Here is a 12,480-nt window from a genome sequence, read left to right as displayed (position 1 = left end):
CTACCGAAATCACTTATTGAATCAATTTAAAGGTAAGATTGAATTCTGGTGGCGAAGAAACCTAATTTAGAACGTTTTGTTACAGATAAAAATTAAAGATTATTTGGCAGCAAGTATTAAATAATATGCTAATATTTTCTTGTCGGAAGTATTGTCCTGTTTCCGGCTTTAAAGTTATAATGAAAAATTGACTACGTTATCACAGTGTTTAAAACGAACGTTTAGTGACGAGGACATTATGAGCTTTAGCTTGACCCAGAAAACTCGGCGCGAAAAGAGAAGTGAATGCAGATCTACAGCTGAATAAGTTTCCTAAAATCAAGATGACGGTACTACGTCTGTTTTGGTAAATTCACAACGCGGGGTGGATTGTGGTTGGTCCTTGAAAGGAAATATTCTCTATCTCAATACAGGTACGTGTAATAGATCATATGAACTGTATAAACAGGGTGGGCTCAACCCCGTAAATCTGTAATAGTCGTGTATTTGAAGGATACAATTTGTTAACCAATGCAAATGCAAACAGAAGTATATATACAGTTCTTCTAGACATCTGAATAAAAAATGGGTATCATTTTTCGACTTGGTGCAACAACCAATGTAACATTGTAAATTTTTACAGAAAAACTGAATAACTTTGGATAAAGATTATTCTTTTTATTAGCATTTATTAGCATAAATAATGGACGCAGGTTTAAAGCCTCTATGTCCATATCAAATATTACATATTGTATAGTAATTACATAGTAATTCCCGTGTACTGGCTTATATCTGAGTTAATTGATGTACAATGATGTATCAAAACGGTTATTTTTCCAATGTTCATCTAACATTATTTCAAATTTTATTACAGAGTCCACATTTATTACTGATTGTGGTAAACTATTCCACAAATCCACCACTCGGTAACTGAAAAAGTGCTTTTTAATATCAAGACGGCATCGTTTTTTGAATATTTTCTTGTTATGACCTCTAGTTCTACTTGTACTGTCCATTTCATATTCTTCTCTCCATTGGTAAAAAATCATGCAAATTCATGCTCACCTGAATATGTATATTTGCACTAAATGCTGCTGTTCACTTTATATACTAATATATATTGTCTATGGAGAAGAAAGTCGGTGATGCAAGTTGCCATTTTAGCTGAAGAGAGGTAACGGAAATTAATATACTGTGTGAGAATATATTCAGTGTCACATTAGGTATAATCCTGCATTTTGATAACTAATTGATTACTCAAAGCTGTAACTTTCCCTCAAATGCAGGACTTTACCCAAGTGCGAGATTACACACAGTACCCCAACCTGATGAACGTGTTACAATTGTGAACAATCAAGCTATAAGGAATACACACACTTCTGTAAAATGCCCTGATCATGATCAGGAATATCCAGCCTGGGTCTTTAATGTAACCCATGACTAATTTTAAGATCAAATTCTGGGGTCATAGTGGTGTCTTCATGATATCTTCTGATTATTTCCATAATTATTTGTGTGGTAACTATATCAATTTTGTTGACACAATCATTTTGATTGAATAAGATCAGGTTTGTGAAGTGATCCATCAAGTGCAAGAAATGTATCATCACATTGACATCAGCGAATTGAGATCTAAATAATTTCAAAGTTATTTTCCTTTATTCCATTGATTTGATTACTGTACCTTGAATGAATGAATAAGACTTTGACTCAAAAAATAAAAATGTGGAAGGTGATTGGAGCAACTTGACGAGAAGTTTTCATTTTAAGAAGTGTTCCTCCCTATGGATAATACTGAACATTTTGTTATATAATTTTAAGATACAGAGTCAAATTTGTTTACGATGTAATTGATATGTATATCTATTATAAACTTGAATGAAAAGGTTCGCATTGTTGGAAAGAGTTGTTATCTTTCACATATAACACTGCCATTTGTTTCTTACAGACAGCAAATCACAAATAGAATGGTTGAATATGTATTGTTTCAGGGGCATGTTTCTCTTTATGATGTATAACTCCTGGTGAAGAAAATGATTTCCCAGATACAGGTGGAGTCTTGGATGTTGATTCATGCCTGCAAATACAGATATCATGGTGTTATACAAGGTAAAGTGTGACATTATTCTTGTATGTACATCTATCATTTATATAGGAAGAATATGTCAAAGACGAAAGTTGAGTAAAATAATGAAGCTGAAAAAAGTATGAGGTTGGTAACACTTGTTTAAAGTATTTGTTTGAACTATTGAAAATGTTGATAATTACAGGTATTTTACGCCGACATCATGACAACATTGAACATCTTGATGTCCCAAATATCTACTTATCCATTCCTATGATTTACAACATCATAATGACAGATGATGTCCTACGCTACCCTGTAGTTGTCAATCACCTAGATTTCATTGACGTTGAAGTTCCTCATGCAGTTCCTTTCAAACTGTACAGCAAACTCAGCATAGGTCTCAAGATGAAGGTAGTTATAGCAATAATGTGTACTGTTAAGTGATAACAATAATGTGTACTGTTAAGTATTAAGAATAATCATGTACTGTTATTCATATTTCATCTTGTATGACCTTGGCTGTTGCCAGGTTGTAAAAGTTTGAAATTTTGTTGAACTTTTTGAATGGTGAACATAAGAAATCTTAAAACTTGTACAGTGTAAAGTACTATGAAGGAGTTCAAGTGTTTATGTCATGTTATATTATATAAGATAATATATTCTATGTAATAGTAATATCACACTGAATATCTTTTCTGCGGTCAATGTTATCACATAATAGCAGTATAATATCTGTCATTTTCTACCTCCAGTGGGCTATGATGTTACTGAAGGAGAACCATAATGATACCCTGATGTTGTTAAACAAGTACTTCCCTCGTAAAGGCAGTCAATATGAGCATGCGGTAAGGAAATAATTCAGTTATAACTTATTGTTTATCCTTTACTAATGGTCAGTCTGCCCATGATTTTTCTAGCCCACTCATCAGATGGTGGGCTATCCAAGTCGCTGTCGTCCGTCCATCTGTCCGCAAAAACAATTTTTGTTATCATAATGTCTTGAGAGGTACTGGATGGATCTTTCTCAAATTGCATATGTAGGTTCCCTTTGGTCCTTAGTTGTGCCCGTTTGAATTTGGGATTGATCCAAAAAATAAAACAGTTGACAGGGAGCCATCTTGGATTTTTTCAATGAAGTCTGTTATAGCTTTTTCTTGAAAAGAAAGAGATGGACCTCTCTCAAATTTCATATGTAGGTTTCGCTTGGTCTCTGTTTCTGTATCGCTATTTCTTGAGAACTACTATTTATATCTTTTTTAAATTTCATGAATAGGTTCCTTTTGGTCCCTTGTTGTGGCCATCTTGTTTTGGTACTGATTGGAAAAACAAAATGGCGGAAACATGGCCATCTTGAATTTTGACCTTGAAAGTTTGTTATCGATTTTTCTTGAGAAGTCCTGTATGGATCTTACAAAAATTTCATTTGTAGGTTTCCCTCGGTCCCTAATTAAGCCAATTTGATTTTGGCACTAATCAGCAAAGCAAAATGGCCAACAGATGGACATCTGAGATTTTGTCTTTAAAAAGTTTGTTATCGCTATTTCTTGAGAACTACAGCAGAGGTCTTTGTCAAATTTTGTGTATATGCTTTCAGTGATCCCTAGTTGTGCCTGTTTGATTTTGATACTGATCAGATAAAATCAAATGGCCCACAATCGGCCATCTACGATTTTTCATTTCAAAAGTTCGTTATCAATATTTCTTGAGAGCTACTCTAAGAGATCTTTTCATGTATAGGTCCTTTTAGGTCCCTAGTTGTGTCTGTTTGATTTTATCACTAACCAGAAAGAGAAATTGACCAAACAGACAGTCATTTTAGATTTTGCTTAGTAAAAATTATTATTGCTATTTCTTAGGAAGTACTGATTGGATATCTCTCAAATTTCATACATATGTACCCTTTGGTCTCTCAAAGGGCCATGTAAGCTTACACTATGGCACAGGGTCCAGCATCCAGTTTCCATTTAAACAATCTCCTTTCAATAACCATTGGACCAAATGTTATGAAATTTTGGCAAGTATGATCCTAGGATGAGGCCCAACTAAGTGTGAGGAAAGAAATGACCTTGAGTAATATTCAAGGTCACAGGGGTCAGATTAGTTAAAACCTTTAAATGACTTTTTCTCATGAACTAAAATCCTAGTGGCATGATATATGCTGGTATGTTCCTATTGTGAAACTTGACAAAGTTTGCTAAAATACATTACCATAACCTATATTTTTAAGATCATGGGTCAAATTTGTTAAAACATTTAAATGACTTCTTTTCATGAACTATTAAAAGGCCTGGAAGCATGATATTTGGCTGGTATGTTCCTAGGATGAAGCCCAAGAAAGTTTGCAGAAGAAATGACCTTGACCTATTATTAAGGTCACAGGGGTCAAATTCGTGAAAACTTTTACACAACTTTTTCTGAATAACCAAAAGATACAGAAGTATGGTTTTTGGAATATAGATTCCTAATGTGAAGCCAGCAAAATTTGCGAAAAGAAATTACCTTGACCCATATTCAAGATCTCAAGGCAGGGCTCTCACACCCCATTTTAGGACTGGGGCCCGGGGCCCTTAGAACTGGGAAAAATAGTGGCGTTTTCCTTAGAATTGGGAAACTTGGGGTCTAAATTGGGAAAAAAAGATACTATTTTGCATTGGGAATATCGGCCCCAAATCTGGCAGATCGAGAGCCCTGCAAGGGTTAAATCTGTTAAGACTTCTTCTAACCAATCAATGCAAAAGCATGGTATTTAGCTTACGGGTGTCTTTGATGAATCCGGATAAGGTTGACAAATTAAATTACATTGACCCTTGTGAAAGCTCACAGGGATCAAATTTGTTAAAACATTAAAACATCTTCTGACTACGATGAAGTTTGACAAGATTTCCTAGGATGAAGCTTGACAAGGTTTTCCAGGATGAAGCTTGACAAGGTTTGCCTGTAAAAGATTTCTTCTGTTAAACCAAATGTCGGAGAAGCATGATATTTGGAAAGGTTTTTCTCGGTCAAAGTCCAACAGATTTTGAGAAAAAAAGATCTGTCACTGTTTAGAGGTGGGTGTAAGAAGCTCTATGTTGTTGAAAGTTGTTAAAATTGATTGGATGTGCCTGCTTTGAATGTCAATGGTGTATAGGTAGAAATATTAATGTTATGATTACCAAATCTATTTTTGATGAAAATGAAATCAAAGGTGAGCGGTGCAGGCCCAAATTAGTTTCTGTACATTATACTTTGGTTTGGTATTAAGAAAGGCCAAAGGGTAGTTGGGTGACACAGTGGTAACACACTCGCCTTTCACCTAGCCGGTCCGGGGTTCGATTCCTGGAATGGATGTGTAAAGGAATGAGGTTACCTGCCCGACCTCGTGGGTTTTCCCCGGGTACTCCGGTTTCCTCCCACAGTAAGACCCCTCACACGCTTCCGTCTGAGCCAATAAGAGTGATTTATATAAGTTGGAAAAACTTGCTTTGCAATTGTTGTAAAATAAATAAAGTTTATAATTATTAAAGGCCAACAACCATCTTGATATTTTGCTTTGTTTATAACGAAAGGCCAAAACAATAGATATCACACTGTTTTCACCATCATAAGACATTTATTCATTTTCTCTACTCAGACTCCAAAGGAATTATCCAGTTTGCACTCCGTACAGAAGAATTTCCGCAAGTTTTTTCTCCCACTGTTAGCACATCAGAACCAGAGAGAGGCTTACTTTCAGAATGAGTTTGAAGAAGAATATGGAAAGCACTTCCAGGAAGCACTGCAGCAACTGGCTGTCTTGTTTGTGGAGAAACTGACATCTCACTTACCACAAACAACTATAGAGAAGGTAGATAGATGTCAGATTGTCATACATTGATAGCTACAATATTTGACAAAAATGAAACTGGCAGAACAAAGTTTTGTGGAACAACTCACTATTATGTTACATAAAAGTGAAATAATATATTAAACATAAGAAAATTCATTGCCTTTCTAGACTTTCTAGAAATTGTGCCTCTAGATTTAGGATTTGCACATAATGTGGTTATCATGTTCACGGTCAAATTATCATAGTCCAGGCCTGATTATCATGGTCACAGTCAGATTACCATAGTCCAGGCCTGATTATCATGGTCACGGTCAGATTATCATAGACCAGGCCTGATTATCATGGTCCTTGCCTGGTTATCCTAGACCAGGCCTGATTATCATAGTCCTTGCCTGGTTACTAAAGTCTCTGTCTGGTTATCCTAGACCAGGCCTGATTATCATAGCTCTTGCCTGGATACTACAGTCTATGTCTGGTTATCCTATCCTAGACCAGGCCTGATTATCATAGCTCTTGCCTGGTTACTAAAGTCTATGTCTGGTTATCCTAGACCAGGCCTGGTTATCATAGTCCTTGCCTGGTTACTAAAGTCTATGTCTGGTTATCCTAGACCAGGCCTGATTATCAGTCCTTGCCTGGATACTACAGTCTATGTCTGGTTATCCTAGTCCAGACCTTGTTGTCATAGTCCAGACCTGGTTATCATAGTCCAGGCCTGATTATCATGGTCACGGTCAACTTATCCTAGACCAGGCCTGATTATCATAGTCCTTGCCTGGTTACTAAAGTCTATGTCTGGTTATCCTAGACCAGGCCTGATTATCAGTCCTTGCCTGGATACTACAGTCTATGTCTGGTTATCCTAGTCCAGACCTTGTTGTCATAGTCCAGACCTGGTTATCATAGTCCAGGCCTGATTATCATGGTCACGGTCAACTTATCCTAGACCAGGCCTGATTATCATAGTCCTTGCCTGGTTACTAAAGTCTATGTCTGGTTATCCTGGACCAGGCCTGATTATCAGTCCTTGCCTGGATACTACAGTCTATGTCTGGTTATCCTAGTCCAGACCTTGTTGTCATAGTCCAGACCTGGTTATCATAGTCCAGGCCTGATTATCATGGTCACGGTCAACTTATCCTAGACCAGGCCTGATTATCATAGTCCTTGCCTGGTTACTAAAGTCTATGTCTGGTTATCCTAGACCAGGCCTGATTATCAGTCCTTGCCTGGATACTACAGTCTATGTCTGGTTATCCTAGACCAGACCTGGTCATCATAGACTAGGTTTGATTTTCATGGTCCTTGCCTGGTTACTACAGTCTATGTTTGGTTATCATAGTTCAGCCCTTGTTATCGCAGACCAGACCTTGTTGTCATAGTCCAGACCTGGTTATCATAGTCCAGGCCTGATTATCATGGTCAAGGTCAACTTATCATAGACCAGACTTGATATCATGGTCCTTGCCTGGTTACTACAGTCTATGTTCGGTTATCATAGTTCAGCCCTTGTTATCGCAGACCAGACCTTGTTGTCATAATTCAGACCTGGTTATCATAGTCCATACCTTGTTATTATAGTCCAGACATAGTTATGATAGTGCAGACCTGGGTATTATAGTCCAGACCTGGTTATCATAGTCCAGACCTAGCTGTCATAGTCCGGACCTGGTTATCATAGTCCAGGCCTGATTATCATGGTCAAGGTCAACTTATCATAGACCAGACTTGATATCATGGTCCTTGCCTGGTTACTACAGTCTATGTTCGGTTATCGTAGTTCAGCCCTTGTTATCGCAGACCAGACCTTGTTGTCATAATTCAGACCTGGTTATCATAGTCCATACCTTGTTATTATAGTCCAGACATAGTTATGATAGTGCAGACCTGGGTATTATAGTCCAGACCTGGTTATCATAGTCCAGACCTAGTTGTCATAGTCCAGACCTGGTTATCATAGTCCAGACCTAGTTGTCATAATCCAGACCTGGTTATCATAGTCCAGAACTGGTTATCATAGTCCAGACCTGGTTGTCATAGTCCATACCTTGTTATCACAGTCCAGACCTAGTTATCATAGTCCAGAACTGGTTGTCGTAGTCTTCGTCTTTTTTGGTGGTTTATATAAAGATACACATGGAATTTGATTTTCAATAATTATCTCCCTTAGCTCCTTACTGAGGGTACTGAGCAGTATCAGCCTTTAATGGAGGATAGCACAGACTTATCAATGGAGATGTTACTGGACACATTGCATGGAAAGGAGGCTCTAGAGGAGGGAGACCTACTGGACCTCCTGACCATGATCAGTCCCCTCAACACACAGGACCGTGTCCAAGTGGACAAGGTGTGGCTACTTAGCTCAGAAGAAAGGTAAAGACCACAATATTGACTTTCAAGATAAGGACCACAATATTGACTTTCAAGATAAGGACCTCAATGTTGACTTACAAGAAAAGGACCACAATGTTGACTTATAAGATAAGGACCACAATGTTGACTTATAAGATAGGAACCACAATGTTGACTTACAAGAAAAGGACCTCAATGTTGACTTACAAGAAAAGGACCACAATGTTGACTTACAAGAAAAGGACCACAATGTTGACTTATAAGTTAGAACCACAATGTTGACTTACAAGAAAAGGACCACAATGTTGACTTACAAGAAAAGGACCACAATGTTGACTTACAAGAAAAGGACCACAATGTTGACTTACAAGAAAAGGACCACAATGTTGACTTACAAGAAAAGGACCACAATGTTGACTTACAAGAAAAGGACCACAATGTTGACTTACAAGAAAAGGACCACAATGTTGACTTATAAGATAAGGACCACAATGTTGACTTACAAGATAAGGACCACAATGTTGACTTACAAGAAAAGGACCACAATGTTGTCTTATAAGAAAAGGACCACAGTGTTGACTTACAAGAAAAGGACCACAGTGTTGACTTACAATAAAAGGACCACAGTGTTGACTTACAAGAAAAGGACCACAATGTTGACTTACAAGAAAAGGACCACAATGTTGACTTATAAGATAAGAACCACAATGTTGACTTACAAGAAAAGGACCACAGTGTTGACTTACAAGAAAAGGACCACAGTGTTGACTTACAAGAAAAGGACCACAGTGTTGACTTACAAGAAAAGGACCACAATGTTGACTTATAAGATAGGAACCACAATGTTGACTTACAAGAAAAGGACCTCAATGTTGACTTACAAGAAAAGGACCACAATGTTGACTTACAAGAAAAGGACCACAATGTTGACTTATAAGTTAGAACCACAATGTTGACTTACAAGAAAAGGACCACAATGTTGACTTACAAGAAAAGGACCACAATGTTGACTTACAAGAAAAGGACCACAATGTTGACTTACAAGAAAAGGACCACAATGTTGACTTACAAGAAAAGGACCACAATGTTGACTTATAAGATAAGGACCACAATGTTGACTTACAAGATAAGGACCACAATGTTGACTTACAAGAAAAGGACCACAATGTTGTCTTATAAGAAAAGGACCACAGTGTTGACTTACAAGAAAAGGACCACAGTGTTGACTTACAATAAAAGGACCACAGTGTTGACTTACAAGAAAAGGACCACAATGTTGACTTACAAGAAAAGGACCACAATGTTGACTTATAAGATAAGGACCACAATGTTGACTTACAAGAAAAGGACCACAGTGTTGACTTACAAGAAAAGGACCACAGTGTTGACTTACAAGAAAAGGACCACAGTGTTGACTTACAAGAAAAGGACCACAATGTTGACTTACAAGAAAAGGACCACAATGTTGACTTATAAGAAAAGGACCACAATGTTGACTTACAAGAAAAGGACCACAATGTTGACTTATAAGATAAGGACCACAATGTTGACTTATAAGATAAGGACCACAATGTTGACTTACAAGAAAAGGACCACAGTGTTGACTTACAAGAAAAGGACCACAGTGTTGACTTACAAGAAAAGGACCACAGTGTTGACTTACAAGAAAAGGACCACAATGTTGACTTACAAGAAAAGGACCACAATGTTGACTTACAAGAAAAGGACCACAATGTTGACTTACAAGAAAAGGACCACAATGTTGACTTACAAGAAAAGGACCACAATGTTGACTTACAAGAAAAGGACCACAATGTTGACTTACAAGAAAAGGACCACAATGTTGACTTACAAGAAAAGGACCACAATGTTGACTTACAAGAAAAGGACCACAATGTTGACTTACAAGAAAAGGACCACAATGTTGACTTATAAGATAAGGACCACAATGTTGACTTATAAGATAAGAACCACAATGTTGACTTACAAGAAAAGGACCACAGTGTTGACTTACAAGAAAAGGACCACAGTGTTGACTTACAAGAAAAGGACCACAATGCTGACCTACAAGAAAAGGACCACAATGTTGACTTATAAGATAAGGACCACAATGTTGACTTACAAGAAAAGGACCACAATGTTGACTTATAAGATAAGGACCACAATGTTGACTTACAAGAAAAGGACCACAATGTTGACTTACAAGAAAAGGACCACAATGTTGACTTACAAGAAAAGGACCACAATGTTGACTTATAAGATAAGGACCACAATGTTGACTTACAAGAAAAGGACCACAGTGTTGACTTATAAGAAAAGGACCACAATGTTGACTTACAAGAAAAGGACCACAATGTTGACTTATAAGATAAGGACCACAATGTTGACTTACAAGATAAGGACCACAATGTTGACTTACAAGAAAAGGACCACAATGTTGTCTTATAAGATAAGGACCACAATGTTGACTTACAAGATAAGAACCACAATGTTCTCTATTCTCAGTATTAAGATGGCTTTGCTTATTATTTTTTCCAATCATGTTTTATAAAAGATTAACTCTTGGAATCTGAGGAGATAAAATTAAATATTTTTCAAGCCCTTTAAATACCTGTATTTTAAATCTTTGCAGGGAGAAGTCCAGTAGCAAATCCTTGTTTTCCAGTCATTCAGTTGATCAACTGACAGAGCTGGAATGTAGTAACAGCCATGAACAGAACATGGGCGGTCCTAAAACATGGCATAATAGCAATCAAAACCAAACACCAGACAGAACAAATGAGGATAGTGGTGATACTACCTCAGTTAGTTACAATAAAACACAACTTCATGAAAGTTTTGGAGATTTCAATGATAAAAGGCATTTGTTTCATTGTGATCAAAAGGATTCTCAAAGTAGTCAAATAATGGAGAAGGATATAGAGAAAAACAGGGATTCTGATAATGCAGAGAGTCTGAAGTCATCTGGAGATTCAGTGTCCATCTTGAGAAATAAACAACAAAGAACCAAGACTCGAAAAGATCCAGAGGATGATAGGTAATCAGACTAAATGACTAGGTCCACATCTCGATGTTTATGTGTTGTGCACACAATATCATATCATGCGTGTGTGCCCACAACGTTTTTGGTGCGTTGTGTCTTACCACAACTGTATTATAGTATGGTATTGTCCATGCAACCATCTGTCATTTTTTTGGAGATCTCCTCCCACAGTTTTTGACAGACATTTTTCAAACTTGGATGGGAAAATCATCATTACATGAAGCTGTGTTTTCCCCTTGTTGTTTTCATAATGTTAATCTTGTCCGCAGGTCTTCTTTCCTAAGTTTTCAACTGGTTTCTTTCAAATTAGGTAGGCTTACCTTGTAATCACCATGACATGAAATTTAGTTTTCCTGCATGACAGTTTGATTTGGCTGTACTTGAAAGAGTTATTGCCCTTTGTTGTTTTCATTATGTTAATCTTGGAGATCTCTTTCTATTTTCAACCAATCTCTTTTGGCCTTTATAGGCTGTTTGACTATAACATGAAATTGTAGTTTCCTACACAGTACTTCAGTTTTAGAATGAATTATTGCCCTTTGACTTTTTAGCATTCTTAGTTTGTCTGCAGACCTTTTCCAGTTTTTCAGCAATCTATTCTTGTTACTTGATTTTAATATCTATTCTTGTGAATAAAACTAATGATCTATTCTTTTGACTTAAATTTAATTTAAACTTAATTGAAAGATATACACTAGTTTTTGCATTTTGTTCTTAAACATAAATGACTTAATTGAGAGATAAAGTTTGGACTTGTAGGTCCAAGGATTTACTAAGAACTACAAACATTGTCCTTGGAGCTCTAGAGAAAAATGTTTGTGGCAATTGGGGTTTGTTAAGAGTGTTATGAGGTCAAGTTAAATCCTGGAATCTGTATTTATACATCTTTACCTTAGTACAACACACATATAAACGATAACATAATTACCTAAAAGACTCTGATAACACTGTCTTCGACCTTTGGATATTAGTATAGAATGTATAGATCTATAAGTCATATATAAACTAATGATTGAAGATACAGAAATTAACACCTCATAAATAAGATAATCATTGACAGTTATACTGGAGTAGTATTCTGTGTTTTGTTCCTTTTAACTAGTTTACAGACTGATCAGCACACTTCCCATTTGTCAGCAATCTTAAGCAGAATTCAATGAATTACATGATCTATATATATATCTTCAAATATAAAGGTGGAATTTGATGTTTTGTTTGAAGTTTTAAAAG

General features: G+C 36.6%; 1 protein-coding gene across 1 annotated transcript; it reads left to right on the top strand.

Annotated features, from left to right (window-relative positions):
* The first annotated feature begins 306 nt into the window (after positions 1-306).
* Positions 307-11,329, top strand: LOC132561621 (uncharacterized). The gene is made up of 7 exons (XM_060226323.1): positions 307-413; positions 1,971-2,088; positions 2,250-2,458; positions 2,800-2,892; positions 5,661-5,873; positions 8,026-8,228; positions 10,840-11,329. Exons 2-7 carry the CDS (start codon positions 2,013-2,015, stop codon positions 11,246-11,248), a joined length of 1,203 nt encoding a protein of 400 aa, XP_060082306.1. The 5' UTR covers positions 307-413; positions 1,971-2,012; the 3' UTR covers positions 11,249-11,329.
* Positions 11,330-12,480: the final 1,151 nt, after the last annotated feature.

This window comes from Ylistrum balloti, unplaced genomic scaffold (assembly GCF_031769215.1).
Source record: "Ylistrum balloti isolate Yb309-2 unplaced genomic scaffold, AGI_CSIRO_Ybal_v1 Utg371242, whole genome shotgun sequence".
NCBI classification, from domain to species: Eukaryota; Metazoa; Mollusca; class Bivalvia; order Pectinida; family Pectinidae; genus Ylistrum; species Ylistrum balloti.
The sequence above is the reverse complement of the archived record's forward strand: the minus strand, read 5'-3'. Positions and strand labels throughout refer to the sequence as shown.

Bases quoted from the DNA above. Each gene is read 5' to 3' on its own strand.
- LOC132561621 (XM_060226323.1), top strand. From the start codon at position 2,013: ATGATTTCCCAGATACAGGTGGAGTCTTGGATGTTGATTCATGCCTGC. The intron at 2,089-2,249 runs GTAAAGTGTGAC...TGATAATTACAG, and splicing joins ATATCATGGTGTTATACAAG to GTATTTTACGCCGACATCAT. The intron at 2,459-2,799 runs GTAGTTATAGCA...TTCTACCTCCAG, and splicing joins GCATAGGTCTCAAGATGAAG to TGGGCTATGATGTTACTGAA.